This window comes from Sus scrofa, chromosome 1, assembly GCF_054392235.1.
Source record: "Sus scrofa isolate SSC_HxYL_T2T_F1_AM1 chromosome 1, Sscrofa_HxYL_maternal_Yorkshire_Landrace_v2.0, whole genome shotgun sequence".
Taxonomy (NCBI): domain Eukaryota; kingdom Metazoa; phylum Chordata; class Mammalia; order Artiodactyla; family Suidae; genus Sus; species Sus scrofa.
This window is the reverse complement of record NC_139383.1, coordinates 198,348,797-198,367,173: the sequence shown is the minus strand read 5'-3', so window position 1 is coordinate 198,367,173 and position 18,377 is coordinate 198,348,797. Positions and strand designations below refer to the sequence as shown.

General features: G+C 37.2%; 1 protein-coding gene across 24 annotated transcripts in view; it reads right to left on the bottom strand.

The window, feature by feature from the left end:
• Positions 1–18,377, bottom strand: part of KIAA0586 — a 167,523-nt gene that overhangs the window by 90,306 nt on the left and 58,840 nt on the right. For all 24 annotated transcript variants that reach the window (XR_014819783.1, XR_014819784.1, XR_014819805.1 and 21 more), the window contains 8 exons: positions 17,352–17,569; positions 16,874–16,946; positions 14,584–14,811; positions 13,164–13,338; positions 9,289–9,483; positions 6,801–6,988; positions 3,591–3,698; positions 1,450–1,527 (listed from right to left, as the gene is read on the bottom strand). Coding sequence is in view for 16 of the 24 variants with exons in the window: in XM_084982227.1 (XP_084838353.1) it covers positions 1,450–1,527; positions 3,591–3,698; positions 6,801–6,988; positions 9,289–9,483; positions 13,164–13,338; positions 14,584–14,811; positions 16,874–16,946; positions 17,352–17,569 (1,263 nt within the window). In the remaining 8 variants the exon portion in view is untranslated. The remainder of the gene's footprint in view (positions 1–1,449; positions 1,528–3,590; positions 3,699–6,800; positions 6,989–9,288; positions 9,484–13,163; positions 13,339–14,583; positions 14,812–16,873; positions 16,947–17,351; positions 17,570–18,377) is intronic.

Below are 18,377 nucleotides of genomic sequence, written 5' to 3'. Positions count from 1 at the left end.
CTATAAAACTCCTAGAACATAGGAGAAAACATAGATGTCTTTGGCTATGGCAATGACTTTTTAGATACAGGACCAAAGGGACAGAAGGACATTTGAATAGTAAGTGACAGCAGCTTTGAGACTTGAAACCATTTTTTCCCATTGCAGCCTGATCCTAAGCCCTGTGGCCCCTCCCCAGGGTTCCATCTTGTTGTCTAGACTCACAAGACTCCCTGTAGATAGATCACTCCATGTTCATCTCTGTAAGTAAGTGGCCTACCTGGGCAATTTATGGAGCCATGAACACGTGTTCTCTGGGGAGGTACCTGATCATGTTTAATTAAATTAAAGGTGAAGTGATTCCAGGGTGGGGGTGGAGACTAAGTTCAGGAAACATCTGCTTCCTCTCCCCTCATACAAACTCTCTTCTCTGCAATAATGGATAGCCAGGCTATTGGGGAATCTGGGACGGCTACTGCAGGTCCAGAGTTTAGGGAGGATGGCCAGTCCTAAAGGCTGCTCAGACCTGCCCAAGCAGGGGTCCGGTGAATTATAGCAGGGGGTCAGCAAACTATACTCCACAGACCAAATCCAGACCTCTGCTTGTTTTTATAAATAAAGTTTTGTTGGAACACACACACACACACACACACACAGGGCCCAAAGGCATGACCCATAAAAAAACTAACTGGTAAGCTGGACTTTATTCAAACTAAAAACTTCTGCTCTATATAAAGCAATGTCAAGAGAACTAGAATATAAGCCACAGCTTGAGAGAAAATATTTGCAAAAGATACATTTGACAAAAGATGTCCAAAATATACAAAAACCTCTTAAAACTCAATAATAAAACAACCCAAGGAGTTCCCATCATGGCTCAGCAGAAACAAATCTGATTAGTATCCATGAGGACGCAGATTTGATTCCTGGTCTCACTCAGTGGGTTAAAGATCCAGGGTTGCCGTGAGCTGTGGTGTAGGTTGCAGACGTTGCTTAGATCTGGCGTTGCTGTGCTGCGGTATAGGCAGAGGCTATGGATCCGATTCGACCACTAGCCTAGGAACCTCCATATGCTACTGGGGTGGGTGGGGGAAGGATGAATCATCAGAACACACGATTTTAGGGCAGAGAAAATACTCTGCATGATAGTATAATGATGAATAAATTTTCCGAACCCACAGAATGTATAAGAACAAGAATGAAGCCTATGGACATCTATGGACTTTGATTATGACGTGTCACTGTAGGTACATCAACTTTAACAAATTTGAACTGTTGGAGTAGATTGATAATAAGGGAGCCTATGTATGTGTTGGGATAGGAAACATACAGGAAGTTTCTACGCCTTCCTCTCTATTTTGCTGTGAACCTAAACTCCTCCAAAAAAAATAAAGTCTTTAAAAAAATGGTCAAATCACATGAAAAATACTAGTAGAAAAATAAATTCTCATGGTTGCTAAGCTTTGTTACCTGTATGATATCGATTACTTCATCAAAGTTAGTTCCTGGGAACTTTACCTCTTCATCTGCCTTCATGAATTCTGGAGTCTAAGGAAAGCATTTTCAGAAAGTTTTTGTTTTGGTTAGTATCTTTTTATCATATATATAATTTATCATAATACCACCCATAGCATAAGCTTATTATTAAATACCCCCATTTTTTATTTTAATATCTTGTTCGAAATTGATTTGACTAGTAAATGAAATTCAATCCAGTCCCCAAGCCATTAAGTTATTTCAATAGCTATAAGAAATTAAGTATTAGGGAGTTTCCGTCATGGCTCAGTGGAAACGAATCTGAGTAGGATCTATGAGGACAGAGATTTAATCCCTGGCCTCACTCAGTGGGTTAAGGGTCTGGCGTTGCTGTGAGCTGTGGTATAGGTCACAGACACAGCTCGGATCTGGCGTTGCTGTGGGTGTGGTGTAGGCCAGCAGCTATGGCTCTGATTCGACCCCTAGGCTGGGAATTTCCATATGCCATGGTGGGGCCCTAAAAAAGACAAAAAAAATTAAGTAACAGTTTTTCTATCAAGAATTCTACCAAAAATGTTACTTAAGACAACTGTTCAAGTTGATATGATTGTGATTTCTCTATGGTACAGATAAAGAAAAGTGTTTATATATATATATATATATATATATATATAACTTATACATATATAAACTTATATATATATATATATATAAGTTTACACATATACAAACTCAAGAAACGGCAGATACAGAATCAATTTAGTGATAAGCAAAATAATTATTCTACAAATTTAGCCTCTATGACTTACTATATATAATCTAGTCACCAAAAACCACAATAGATAATTCTTGAAAGCAGAATGATAGAGTCTAAAAAATTACTATTTTTAATCAAATATGCTTTAATAAACTTCTAGTTAAAAAAGTATTGATGAAAAAATAAAATTAGGCACAAATGCCATTCAGCGTCAATTCTACTTTACTATTTCTGAATGTGAAAAATTGATGCTCTTCCTCTCCTTAAAACTATAGCCTCAGAGTTCCCATCATGGCACAGTAGTTAACGAATCCAACTAGGAACCATGAGGTTGCGGGTTCGGTCCCTGGCCTTGCTCAGTGGGTTAAGGATCTGGTATTGCCATGAGCTGTGGTGTAGGTCGCAGACGCGGCTCAGATCCCGCGTCGCTGTGGCTCTGGCATAGGCCAGCGGCTACAGCTCTGATTAGACCCCTAGACTGGGAACCTCCATATGCTGCAGGAAGTGGCTCTAAAAAACGCAAAAAGACAAAAAAAAAACAAAAAAAAAACAAAAAAAAACAAAAAAAACTGTAGCCTCAATAACCAAATTTGCTTACAATAGATGAAACCTGGGGAAAAGTTAACAGTATTATTTTGCTGTGTAGTAAAGACATAATTTTGTAATTCAGTCACAGGCAGCAAATAAATACTAGGAATAAACATATTTTTGCATCACGTCAATAGTATGGTGACAGGAGTTCCCATCATGGCACAGCAGAAACGAATCTGACTGGGAACCAGGAGGTTGTGAGTTTGATCCCTAGCCTCCCTCAATGGGTTAAGGATCAGGTGTTGCCATGAGCTGTGGTGTAGGTCGCAGACGTGGATTGGATCCTGCACTGCTGCGGCGTAGGCCGGCAGCTGTAGCTCAAATTTGACCCCTACCTGGGAACTTCCATATGCTGTGAGTGAGGCCCTAAAAAAAAAAAAAAAAAAAAAAAAAAAATAGTATGGTGACAGAGTAACATCCCAAATCATGAACTCCAATCATCACTATAAAATGCACACTTAGGAAAACTATAATTTAATTCCCATTTAAATTAAAAGATTCTTCTCCAAAGAGACAGAAATTCTTTCTTCACATGTAAGTCTTAGAACTTAAGTTACCAAAAAGTTACACTAAGGATTATCACTTTTAGAATGTTTACATATGTAAAGATCTAAAACACTTTTTTCTAAAATCCATAAGCAATTTCAGATTTGTTTTCAATCTTCTCCTTAAAACCTAAATTACTGTAATAGCTTATAATTATAATGGAAGACTTTCATGGAAAACATTAGTTAAAATCTATAGTCAGACACTGCTCAAAGCTATATGATACATTTCTGAGCAATACCTGTATCCAGGTTTTCAGAGGAGGAGAGGCTTCTTTGAGACTAGACGGAGACAGACCGATGTCCACACTACCATTTGAAATGCTGTCAATATCTACGCTGGGTAGTACCTAAGCAGAAAACAACATCCAGCTTTCAGCTTATCATTTTGACTCAAATATTTGTGAATCTATATACTGATAAAATATTTAACTTCTTATTGTGAAGTCAAAGGATAACAAATTTAAATTTTACATATTCTACATATTTTACAAAATGAGGAAAATTTAAAGGGGAAATACAGGAGTTTCTGTTGTGGCTCAGCGGGTTAAGAACCTGACTAGTATCCATGAGGATGCAAATTCAATCCCTGGCCCCATTCAGTGGGTTAAGGACCCAGAGTTTCCATGAGCACGGAGTAGGTCACAGATGCAGCTCAGATCTGGCATTGCTGTGGCTGTGGCATAGGCCAGCAGCTGCAGCTCTGATTCAACTCACTAGGAACTTCCATATGCCACAGGTGTGGCCCTAAAAAGAAAAGAATAAAAATAAATAAATAAATAGTACAAAATAAAAATTAATAAAATATTTTTAAAATAACTTTTAAAAAGGGGAAACACAAAGAATCCTACTACCTTTTTTTTTATTTGTCTTTTTAGGCATATAGAGGTTCCCAGACTAGGGGTACAATTGGAGCTGTAACCACCAGCTTACGCCACAGCAACAGCAACGCCAGATCCGAACCACATCTCTGACCTACACTACAGCTCATGGCACTTAACCCACTGAATGAGGCCAGGGGTCAAACTCATGTCCTCATGGATGACAGTTGGGTTCATTAACAGCTAAGCCACAATGGGAACTCCAAGAATCCTGTTATCTTAAGATAACTTCACTTTCACTATTGCTTTTATCTTTTTACCATCCACTATGTGTAGCTAAAATCTGAAATAATTTCATTCCTGATTATAATTGTAACTAGGTCAAAAACATCACATTATGCTTCCACATAGACTTCATATTTATATTTTAAATGACTGCACAGTATTTCAAGAAATATACATGCCTTAATTATTTAATCATTTCCCATTGATAAACATTTAGGATATCTCTAATATATTCACTATTAGATAAATATAGACAAATATATATCACTCCCAAACATTTCACATATGTGTAGAGCCTTTTTCCCTGAACTTTGAATTATTTCATTATGCTGGATAGCCAAATATTAGATGAACTTCTTTAAGCATAAATATTTAAGATTCTTGATAATTTCTGCCAAAATGCAGTCCAAAAGAGCTCTATTTCCATCATCAAAAGCATAATCATAAGTTTTACCCAACCTTCACCCAAATTACATAGTAGAAGCATTTTAGCAATAAGTTTCTAAATGGAGGTATACTATTACTTTAATTTGCATTATCTTGATAACTAGCAAGATTTCAAGTATTCAATTTGCTTACTTGTAAACTCTATTTCCTCCTCTATAGAGTCTTATTCATGTTCTTCGAATATTTCTGGACTTGTCCTTATGTTTTCTTATTTATTTACGGTGGGTTTTATATTTAAAAATTAAATCTTTCTACATATGAGAAACAACAATAATACTTTCTCACTGTAATGTTTTCCTTTTTATTTAGGAATTTTTTGTGTATAAGTTTTAGATTCTATATATTCAAATCTATTTTTCTATCATATTTAAGTTTTCTTCTCTCATATCCAGGCTTAGCTTCAATTCTGATAAGGATTACATGCAATTATTTTCTAATTCTTCTATGTTTTTATACTCTGTAGCTGTACTTTAGCCTATCCCCTATGTGGAGCTCATTTTCTACACAGAAAAACTTAAGAGTCTAAAACTGATCTATTTTCCACACTAACCAATTATAAGATAGATTACTTCATTTATAAGAATACTATTTCCAGGAGTTCCTGCTGTGGCTCTGCTGTAACAAATCCAACTGGAATCCAACCTGCTCAGTGGGTTGAGGATCCAGTGTTGGCGGCTCGGATCTGATATTGCTGTGGCTGTGGTGTAGGCCAGCAGCTGTAGCTCCTATTCGACCCATAGCTTAGAAACTATGCCAGTACTGTGGCCCTAAAAAGGCAAAAAAATAAGAATCCCATTTCCCACTGACTAATGAAGTATCCATCACATATTACATTCTTTAAATAACCAAGGCTATTTATGAAATAGGACCACTACCAAAACAATTTAACTTTTCTAAACCCCTTTTCTCTATTTTTTTAAATTTTTAATTAATTTATTTATTTATTTTTGGTTTTTAACTTTTCCATTATAGTTGATTTATATTCTGTCAATTTCTGCTGTACAGCAAAGTGACCCAGTCACACATACATATGCATTCTTTTTCTCACATTATCCTCCATCATTTTCCATCACAAGTGACTACTAGATATAGTTCCCTGTGCTGTACAGCAGGATCTCATTATTTACTCCAAATGCAATAGTTTGCATCTACTAACCCCAAACTCCTAGTCCATCCCACTCCCTCCCCCTCCCCCTGCTTTTTGTTTTGGGCCTCACCAGGTTAGGGGTCGAATCAGAGCTGCAGCTACCAGCCCACACCATGGACACAGCAATGAAGAATCTGAGGCACATTTGTGACCTACACCACAACTCATGGCAATGGCCGTATCCTTAACCCACTGAGCAAGGCCAGGGATTAAACCCACATCCTCATGGATATTAGTCGGATTCATTTCCACTGTGCCTCAATGGGAACTTCTTTTTTTCTTTCAAATATCAAAATGATCATAAAGTTTAAGTTAAAATAAAAATCAATGCTTTTATTTTTTAATATAATTTCATTTAAATTATACACCAAGGAAGAACTGACAACCTGAATATTTAAGCTTACATATAAGTTCTCTTTTCATTCAAGTTCTTTTATATATGTTTGTGTAAAGGTTAAAGTATTAATTACAGCAAACACACTGCATTTTTTTAAGTTAATTATAACATACTGTTCAATTGCTCCTCTTGGAACGCCACTGAGTCACCTGGCTATCAGTCACTGCCTTTGGAAAGGTAGATCAAACCATGCAGAACAAGGGTAGTGATACCACATTAACATGACAGTTTTAAAGAACAAAAGACCCATCATGAAAGCAAACTTTTCATGAAGGACCATAATAGATTTTAAGTGCTTAAAGTTAAGTGAGAGATTTTTTTCCTTTAATTTTTCTGTTTCTGCACACTGGCATACCTGTACAGTAAGCTGAGGAGGATCCTTTTTTTCTGACTTCATTTCTACAACTGCTATGTTAGGTTTCTTTACTCTGGTTTCTGTTTTTCGAAGTGATGGTGGAATAGAAGTAGTCACTGTTATAGGGTGTGGCTTGTTTATAATTACTCCAGCAGGTGGCATGGAATCACTATTACTTTGGGTTTGTCCTAAAAAAAATTGCAGGGAGAAAAGGAGTCAGGCATCAGAAATAAAGAAAAAAATTTAATACTCAACAACCTGGATTTTTAAGGCTAAATTCTCATATGAAAGGAAAGCACCATCTGTAATCACCTTTCCCTCTGTAATCACCTAACCACCGTCATCATACTCATCATGTCATCCTTTTATCAGCAACTAACATTTATGAAGCACTCATACGTACTAAACGCTTCTTTAAATAAGCCTATGAAGGGGGTCCCACTGTGGCTCAGTGGTAACAAATCCAACTAACACCCATGAGAACACAGGTTTGATCCCTGGCCTCACAAAGTGGGTTAAGGATTGGGCGTTGCTGTGAGCTTCGGTGTAGGTCATAGACACTGCTCAGATCCCGCGTGGCTGTGGTGTAGGCCAGTAGCTGTAGCTGTAATTCGACCCCTAGCCTGGGGTCGAACTTTCATATGTCACAGGCCCTTAAAAAACAAAAAATAAAAATAAATTTTAAAAAAGCCTATGAAGTATTATTATTCACATTCTACAATTGAGGAAACAGAAGTTCAGAAACAACCTAATTTGCCAAAGGTCATAATAGTTTGTTAGTGTAGACTAAAGCCAAGACTAAAGTGTACTGCATTATAATATATATTCTATGAAGTACTCAAATCTTCATAGAGCAGCAACGGACAGAAATAAAGCCAACTACAAAATATTAGTGTTTAACTACCAATAAATGGCATGTAGGCCAACTATTTGGTAATTATCATAGCTGTTGAAATTTTGTTACCTTTCACTTCAAAAGTCCACTTATTTCCTGTATTTCAAAGTAAAGAGAGACAGTACTGGAGTTCCCATCAGAGCGCAGCAGAAATGAATCTGACTAGAACCATGAGGTCGGGAGTTTGATCCCTGGCCTTACTCAATGGGTTAGGGATCCGTCATTGCCATGAGCTATGGTGTAGGTTGCAGATGCGGCTCAGATCTAACGCTGCTGTGACTGTGGCATAGGCCAGCAGCTGTAGCTCCAATTCGACCCCAAGCCTGGGACCCTCCATATGCCAACGGTGCAGCCCTAAAAAAGCAAAGAAAAAAAAGAGGGACAGTATTTTTGCACTCATTAAAAGCACAGACTCGAACACCATAGTGCCTGGGTTTGAATCTTGGCTCCATTCTAGCTATGTGGGCTTTGACAAATTACTGAACTCCTCTATGCATCAGTTTCTTCATCTATAAAACTGGAGTTCCCATTGTGGCTCAGTGGTTAGCGAATCCAACTGGGAACCATGAAGTTGCGGGTTCAATCCCTGGCCTCGCTCAGTGGGTTAAGTATCCGGTGTTGCCATGAGCCATGGTATAGGTCAAAGACACGGCTCGGATCCTGCGTTGCTGTGGCCCTGGCGTAGGCCAGCAGCTACAGCTTGGATTAGACCCCTAGCCTGGGAACCTCCATGTGCTGTGGGAGTGGCCCTAGAAAAAGCAAATAAATAAAAAATAAATAAATAAATAAAAATATAAAACTGGTACATTACCATGTGTTTTATAGGGTGGATTGAATAAGTTAACATATATAAAGCACTTATATCTGTACCTGGAATACAGTAAGGACTTTGTAAGTATTAGCTACTATTTTAGTAGAAGGTATGTTTGAATAGACATTAGCTTCCAAGTAGTCATGCCATTAACCCAAAATATCAAAAATTACAAATTCTTTTATGTTGAAAATTGTTCATAAATAATTCATCAAAATTAAGGAAGAATAGCAAAGACACTAAAAGAAAAAACAGCCAACTAGATTTGAAGAGCTAGTGTGAGAGCAAAAATAATTTGTTCCATTTTTACAATGATGGATCTGAGAGACTTTAAATAAGTATATAACCAAAGTAAATAACCAAATTATTGACTTAGAACACACAACTCTGCAATTTTCATTTATCACAGCCTAGTTCAAAAGTACATAAAAAGTACTCTAAAGTACTTTTCCTAAGACACAATGATATTAAACCAATCAAAATCCTTGAATTCTTTCATTATTATCAATGTCTATGACATCTAAACATTATTTTAATTTCATTTCATTTATGGTAATACATTGTAAAATACCAAGAGAATGTTTCCTGTAAGTGAAACTATAGCAGGAACAGGAACCCATCATTTCAGAGACTGCTACTACACAGAGTAAGACACATTTTGAGGCCCTAGCCACAAATACAAGCAACACAGGAAGGAAATGGTGGGTGACTATTTTATCAGTCCCATTTTGTAAGTTCTGATCAGAATTTTAAAATTTACCCATTATTCTGTTGGGTCTTACCTAAAAGAATCGCCATAGGAATTAGATGACCTTCCAATGTACCCGAAAAAGTAGGCATTTCCCTGCTTGGGCTGAACAAATACTGCTGATCACCAGGAGACAGCGTAGTAATGGAATGTTGCAGTTTAGAATCCACCTTTGTAGGTTTTGTTGCATAAAAGTCAGTTTGTGTTCTTATTGACTTTACTTTAGTGCCTATAATAAGCATCAATGGAAGATATTTTTAAATATTGTTTGAACATTTACTATCCAGTCATCTAGAAATATAGAAACTCTTCTTTACAGAATGATCTCATTCTACATAAGGTTACAAGGCCCCAAAATAGAACATGTAAACCAGGAGGTGGCAAACTTTTTTTTAAGTGGCCAGATAGTAAATATTTTAGCCTCATGGGCCATGTGGTCTCACTGGCAACATCTCAACTCTGCTGCTGTAGCATGAAAGCACTCATAGACAATACATAAATTTATGAGCATAGCTATCTTACAATATAGCTTCCTTTACAAAAATAGGCAGCTGACCTGCAGTCCATGGTTTCTGCTATTTTGGGGGCGGGGGGCGGCTGCCCCTGAGGCATATGGAAGTTCCCAGGCTAGGGGTCAAATTGGAGCTGCAGCTGCCGACCTACACAACAGCCACAGCAACTCGGGATCCAAGCTGCGTCTGCAACCTACACCACAGCTCACAGCAAAGCGGGATCCTTAACCCGCTGAGCGAGGCTGGGGATGGAACCCTCATCCTCATGGATCTAGTTAGGTTCGTTAACCACCCAGCCACGAAGGGAACTCCCAGGCCATTGTTTCTTAACCTCTGAAAAGATGTAACAACTTGCGCGACTACTACGATAGAAAAAAATAAAATGACTTAGAAAAAAATGTTGAAGATTTAAAAGATACTCAGAAGAGTTCCTGCCATGGCTCAGCAGTTAACGAACCAGACTACTATCCACGAGGACTTGGGTTCAATCCCTGGCCTTGCTCAGTGGGTTAAGAATCTGGCATTGCCATGAGCTGTGATGTAGGTTGACTATGAGGCTCGGATCTGGCGTTGCTGTGGATGTGACATAGGCCAGCAGCTACCCCTCTGATTTGACTCCTAGCCTGGAAACCTCCATATGCCGTGGGTGCAGCCCTACAAAGACAAAAAAAAAGATACTCAGAATGTATTCTTTAACTCATTACATTTTTTCCCTGTAGTTATAAAAAAGTTAATGATCATTTTTGGAATTAAATTTTTTTTCATCTTCTCATTATTATGAAAAACCAATAACCTTTATCTTTTGAAATTATGTACAGCAATCAAATTCTATACTTACCAAAAGTCTTACAGAAGTTACTATCATCATGCATTTTTTTTAATTCTTGTGAAGTAAATATAGACATTAAATCCTGAATTTTTTAAAAACTGGATATTTTGGGAGTTCCCTTGTGGTGGAGTGGATTAAGGATCTGGCATTGTCACTGTAGCAGCTGGGGTCACTGCTATAGTGAGGGCTCAATCCCTAGCCCAGGAACTTCCACCTGCTGTGAGTGCAGGAAAAAAAAGTTGAGAATTTTTCTGATTATCTATCTCCTTAGAGAAGTACATAAATTTCTATGGAATCTAAGAAAAGTGAATAAAAGTAAAAGTGTAAAGGAAAAGAAACTAAAATCTCTTCTAAATAAATTACTGATATTACTACATTCTCACTTTTAATATGTAATTTTATAAATCTAGACTTTTAAATATAGTTTACATATAATTTTATAAATCTAGACAGGAAGAAAAATTTTAGCACCACATTTATGTTTTTTCATCCTGTTCTCAAATATTCATTCACTCAGCTGAAAGAATTTTTCTTAAATGTCTATTTAAAATACACTTTATCAGCATTTAAAATGTTTTAGGCAGGTGTTTGAATTGTGGTGCAGCAGAAATGAATCCAACTAAGAACCATGAGGTTTCGGGTTCAATCCCTGTGGGTTAAGGATCCAGCATTGCCATGAGCTATGGTGTAGGTAGCAGAAACGTCTCGGATCGTAGGCCAGCAGCTGTAGCTCCGATTTGATCCCTAGTCTGGGAACTTCCATAAGCTGTGGATGCGGCCCTAAAAAGCAAAGAAAAAAAATGCATTAGGCATCATTCCAGATGCGGGAAATATAATACAATAAACCAACTATACTCACACAGCTTACAGTCTAGTAAGGGGAAAAAAATCAAACAAATAAAAACATAACATCAAATAGTGAAAAGTGCTATGAAGAACAATAAGGCAGAACAAGGGGTTAAGGAGGACGAGGTGGTAATATTTTGGACAGGATGGTCAAGTAGACCTTTCTGAGAAGCTAACTCTGAGGGCAGAGATCAAAAGAAGTGAGTGAGGAGTTCCTATTAAGAACCTGACTAGTATCCATGAAGATGCAGGTTTGATCCCAGGCCTCAATCAGTGGGTTAAGGATCTGACATTGCAGTGAACTGTGGTATAGTTCGCAGACAAGGCTCAGATCTGGTATTGTTGTGGTCAAGGTAGACCTTTCTGAGAAGCTAACTCTGAGGGCAGAGATCAAAAGAAGTGAGTGAGGAGTTCAAGTTAAGAACCTGACTAGTATCCATGAAGATGCAGGTTTGATCCCAGACCTCAATCAGTGGGTTAAGGATCTGACATTGCTGTGAACTGTGGTGTAGTTCGCAGGCAAGGCTCAGATCCGGTATTGCTGTGGCTGTAGTGCAGGCCAGCAGCTATTATCTCTGATTCAACCCCTAGCCTGGGAACTTCCATATGCCACGGGTGTGGCCCTAAAAAGACCAAAAAAAAAAAAAAAAAAAAAAAAAAATGAGTGTGCCATGCAAGTGTCTGAGGGAAAAGCCCTCCGGGCAAAGGAAATAGCAGGTTCCAAGGCCCAAGGAAGAGCCTATGTCTACAGGTTCTCAAGCACTTCTACCAATAAAAAGGGTTTGCTTAATAAAAGGTTGCTTAATAAAGAGATTTTTGGATTTGAAAGCATTTTAAAACTTTGAGTTATCTTTTGCAAAGGCTTTCTAAACCTCAATTGTAAGTTAACAGCAAGCTCCAAGAAATGAGGAAACTTTAGGTAAATATCATCCATAAGCTTACTAAAATAAAAATCAGTATGATTTCTAGATAATCCAATACCCCATAAGATCACCTAACTTTAGGAAAGGAAAACTAAAGCAACTGGCACAGGTCCAATTTCCATAAGCACTTTTATGATAACGTACAGTACATGGTTTATCTTTCTGTTTATAAATAACCATGATGGACCAAGGTCTGCAAGGAAATGTCTACTTTCTCAAGATTATAATTTAAACTGCTTAAAATGCATCATCTCATAAATTTTATCATGCTTTATCTGAATATAGCATCTAATACTATATTTTTCCCCACTTATTCCTATCTTGAATCTGGTCTGCTTTTCCCTACTCTCCTAGAAGGAAATGTTTTTCCATTCTTAAGCATTATATAACTTGAACTGTATTTATAAATAATAAATAAAAAACTAAAATTAGGAGTTTCTGTCATGGCTCAGTGGTTAACGAATTCGACTAGGAACCAAGAGGTTGTGGGTTCAATCCCTGGCCTCGCAGGTTAAGGATCCGGTGTTGCCATGAGCTGTGTAGGTCACAGATTCGGCTCAGATCCTGCGTTGCTGTGGCTCTGACATAACCAGTGGCTACAGCTCCGATTCAACCCCTAGCCTGGGAATCTCCATATGCCATGGGTGCGGCCCTAAAAAAGACAAAAATAAATAAATAAATAAATAAATAAATAAATAGCAGCACTTAAAAAAAAAAAACTAAAATTAAACTTTATATATTAAACTACTATCATAAAAAATGCAGTTTACCACACACCAAAAAAAATGAGATTCCTTACCTTTAACTCGTTCTATTACTTTTGGTCTCTGCGGTCTGAACTTAGGAGATGGAGAATTAAATCTGAGATATGGTCCTTTTTTAAGAGTGCTGCGGTGACCCTGATAAACTGGTTTTCCATAAATTTGTAATGTATAATCGTTGTCTTGTACCTCTGTGGTTGCTTTCAAAAGTCCCTAAGTACAGAAAATTATTCAATTCAGCATCAAAACAGTCACCAAACACTTATCTCATTTTTCTAAAGCCTCCTTTTGCCAGCATAAGTACAACATTAAGAATGATCATAGGAGTTCTCTTGTGGCACAGGGGTTAAGGATCTGGCATTGTCACTGCAGCAGTTTAGGTTGCTGCTGTGATGCAGGTTCGATCCTTGGCCCAGGAATATCCACATGCTGTGGGCGTGGCCAAAAAAAAAAAAAGAATGCTAAGGTTGAGAAAGTTCTCTATTTTAAATGGCTCTTAACTTCTGCCGATAGTTCTCAAACTATAGTTTTAAAGTTTTATAGTTTTCAAAATTAAATACAAAAAACTATGGTTTTAAAGTTTTACAGTTTTCAAAAGAATATTTTTTAGTTTTCAAAATTAAATACAAAAAAATCATCCACCCAAGAAACATGAAGGTTCTTACAACTCAGCATATTTTCAGCACCAAAAAGGTTTAAACACGTTTTACGTGTTTAGTACTTTCAAGTACAATGAAATAACATAAACTAAGTGCTTAAATAATTTTCTACATTCCTGATCTCAGCTTCAATCATAATCTAAATGCCACAGAAAGGCAGAATTTATTGAGCATCCACTAAGTGCTAAGCACTGAATTAGACGCTTTATTAATCTATTCAACAATCTACGCTAGGCATTAAGTTACAGCTTTGAGAAGCCAAAAAATTCTCTCTGTAACGTAGAGTACCAGGCCTCCCTCGAAATCACTAGGCAGTAAACACGTATTTGTTAAAATGGAAAACAAACAAGCCACATACACACACACAGATGAAATACAGGAGTTCCTGCTGTGGCGCAGTGCGTTAAGGATCTGGCCTTGATGCAGCTGTGGTGTCAGTCACAGCTGTGGCTCAGACTCAATCCCTGGCCTGGGAATTTCCGTATACCACAGATCAAGAAAAAAAAAATGAAATACAATTTTGAATACCATGAACTAGAGAACCTAATTTTTGGACTAAATGACTCCATATACCTGACTGAAATACTATAAGTGTGAAATCTCAGAAGGAACTGTGTATTTTGTACAGTGATTTCCAACAATGGATATCCAAACCCCTGAATATCAACAGTTTAAAGACGGTTTACATCTGTATCGTCATTCATATTTTTAAAACATTTGCATAGTCATTTCATTATTTATATCTTTAAAAAACAACCAATTACAACATTTACGTCACAAAATCTAATTCAGATCTTACTTCTTTTCTCTCTTTCGGTAAGCTTGAAGCAGCCATGCTCCTTGTAGGTGGATTTCTAAAACACTCCTCTTTTGGCCTTTGAGAATGTCTTCTCGGAAATAAAGAATTATTTACAGTTTTACCTTGTGTGTTTGTTTTAATATCTTTGCTCATATTCTGAGTTCTCTTGGTCCTTTGATTCTTTTGATCAAATTTCTTTTGTTGATAATCTTTTCTTGCCAGTTCATCCTTAACACAACCAAAATCAGAATTACTTAAAATCTATCCAAGCAGCAATGCTTGCATATCAAAAGATCTAGGAATTATTTTCTGCTGTTACAGACATAAAATTTAGCAGTTTTAAATGCTTTCTAAATTATATTAGTTTACATATGAATAAAAATTCTTTGTAAAATAAAGAAAAAAATTAAAACAATGGCGTTTTGGAGTTCTCATCAAACCAGCACAGTGGCTAAGGAAGCCAACTAGTATCCATGAGGACGTGAGTTTGATCCCTGGCCTTGTTCAGTGAGTTAAGGACCCAGCGTTGCCATGAGCTGTGGTGTAGGTCACAGATGTGGCTCGGATCCCACATGCTGTGGCTGTGGTGCAGGCCAGCAACTGCAGCTCCGACTCGACCCCTAGCCTGGGAACCTCCATGTGTCATGGGTGTGGCCCTAAAAAGACAAAATAAATAAATAAATAAATAAAACAATGACGTTTCATGGAGAAGAGAGAATGAGAAATAGTAGATGGGGTTCAGAGGTAGAAGGGCAATTTTTTCATTATAAACCTTTTTATACTTTTTGATGTTTAACTATATGAAGATAGTAACTGTTCAAAAAAATAGTTTCCAAAAAGTAAACAATCTTGTAATAAATCTCTGAGATAAATATGTATAAATTAAAGGTACCTGAAGGGTTATTTATTTATTTAATTTATTTTTTATCTTTTGTCTTTTTAGGGTTACGGCATATGGAGGTTCCCAGGCTAGGAGTTGAATAAGAGCCACAGCTGCCAGCCTATACCACAGCCACAGCAATGGTATAGCCACCAAGTGAGGCCAGGGATCAAAACCGAGTCCTCATGGATACTAGTCGGGCTCATTAACCACTGAGCCATGACAGGAACTCCCTACCTGAAGGTTTTTTGTTGGTTTTTTTGTTTGTTTTTTTTTTGTTTCTTTTTCCGCTTTTTAGGGCCATACGCGTGGCATATGGAGGTGCCCAGGCTAGGGGTCTAAACTGAGCTACAGCTATTGGCCTACGCCACAGCCACAGCAACACAGGATCCGAGCTGCCTCTGTGATCTACACCACAGCTCACGGCAATGCTGGATCCTTAGCCCACTGAGCGGGACCAGGGATCAAACCCGCAACCTCATGGTTTCTAGTTTGATTTGTTCCTGCCGCGCAATGATGGGAACTCCCCTACTTGAAGGTTTAAACAAACATATTTTGCATGGAATCCACAGTTACAAAGTAACATACATTGCTAGTTGTCTGTAGAACCAGATTATGAACTCCAAGTCTTTTTATTCTTAGCTCAACTTTTCTTCTAGTGTTTCATATAATAGCTCACATAATTCTTTATAACCACATTACAGATATATATTCTTAAAACAACAGTGTTTAGAAGTATATTTTAGTGTTTACTGCTGTGGAAACTGAACTGACACTTCATCTTGCTACCACTGTAAGCATATACACTTATCTTACAGTCAGGAAAAAAACACATTGCACCCCATAAAAATGAGTGACTTTGTTTAGCTTTGCTTCTTCTAATACACAGAATTTTAAAAGTTTCCTTTAAATTACTGATCCCCTAATATTAACTCTCCTGGATTTTTGCAAAGCTAATGTCTGAAGATACACCGTGAACTGTGTAGAGGTGAGAAAGTGGTGGTTTTTCCATCTGAAATTGATTCAACTTACTCGTATTTTAGTTATTGTTCACAATTTGCCAGAAAAGAGCCATAATATAATTTATGAGACAACGCACTTGTTAAGTAATATGAAACTTATTTTTAAGTAAATGTAAAGGATGACAGAGTGAAATTAAGAATCATGAGTGAGGAATTCTCTCAAGGCTCAGCAAGTTATGGATCTGGCATGTTACTACTGTGGCTCTGGTTGCAGTATGGCAGAGGTTCAATCCCTGGTCCAGGAACTTCTGCATGCTATGGGTACAGCCAAAAAAAAAAAAAAATCATTAAGTAGATTTATAAATTTTGAGGATAAATATTATACTTATAAACTGGAATCAATATTAACTACTGAGAATTGGCTTAATTGGTTTTTTCCAATACCTACTTGAATTTCTGCAGAAATAGTTTTAATCCAGTCATCTACTGTCTTTCTGATCCGAATCTTTTCTGGTATCTCTCTAAAAAGAGAAAAAATAATTTTATTAAATTAATATTACATATCCTAATAACAGATCTCTTGCTTGGTTTTAAATCTACTGTGTAGCACATTATCCTTTCATCTGAAAAGGAAAAACCAATGTTATTAGTTTCATTAAATGTTTGAAGGATGTTTGAAAAGGACATGCTAATCATAGAAAATATTTACCAAAACGAGAAAAAAAATTAAAGGGAAAATTGACATCTATGAAAATAATAGCAATGTGTGTATATACAAATTCTAGCTTTGGAGTCTACATTGTTAAAAGCAATGAAGAATTTTTCTAGATGTTAAAATACATTAAACAAAGTGTTAAGAAAAAAATTGAGAGCCTGTAACCTGCCAGTTTCATAAAAAACCCTGGGATGTCAACACCCTGTCCTACCTGTTGGTAGACAGGGCATTGATAAAGGAATACATGGCAGCTCCATCCTTTGCTCGAATAATAGCTTCCAGGTTTTCTTCAAGTACTTTTTTATTATTTTGTACCCCCCTCAAAATCTTCTCAGCATCTTTTAGTACAGATCTTGTACTGGTTGTTTGAAGCTTTATGGAATTCTGTGGTAAGTCAGCAAGTCTTGATACAATCTGAGATTCTTTTGGCTTAAAATATAAAAGGGTAAAAATATTACCATGTAAAACTCATATTAATTATTTAAATCCAAAAAAGAGCTATTATTATAGTTGGGGCACACACTATGCCAATACAATCTAAAGAATCAATATGTCAAACTGAAGAGATTTAAAAGAACACCTGACAGAGTTCCCACTGTGGTTCAGGGGGTTAAGGACCAGAGATTATTTCCATGAGGACGTGGGGTCAATCCTTGGCTCCCTCAGTGGGTTAAGGATCCAATACTGATGCAAGCTGCATCATAGGTCACATATCCAAAGTTGATGGGGTTTATGGCGTAGGCCTCAGCTGAAGCTCCAATTCGACCCCTAGCCCAGGAACTTCCATATGTAGCAGGTACAGCCACTAAAAAACAAAAAAAAATTCTTGGCAATTAAAGTTTCTTTCCATTTAGAAGAACTAATATGAATGTTTAGTGAACTAGGGCTATTAAGTTCACAGCAATTCAGTGGCCAATAAAAGCTGTATCTGGTGAAGAATATTAAAACATAACGAGGGCAAGTTGGCTCTAGGTAAGCAGAGTGGACAATGTGAACTGGATAAATGAGGGCCATTCATAGTTCTCCCTCAGCCTTCCTTCCTCTCCAGTAGAAGCTGGAGAGCTACAGGTGGCCATGTGATTCAGTCTCAGCCAAATAGCAGCAGGTAGAAATCACTTGGTAAGGGCTTTTGAAAAAGTTTTGTAAGGGCATCAGGTTGGGCTGACATGCCTTTTTCAGTGCATTGTCTTCATCCTTCCTTTTGTTTTCTGTCTTGATAACTTTTTAATTTCTTTGT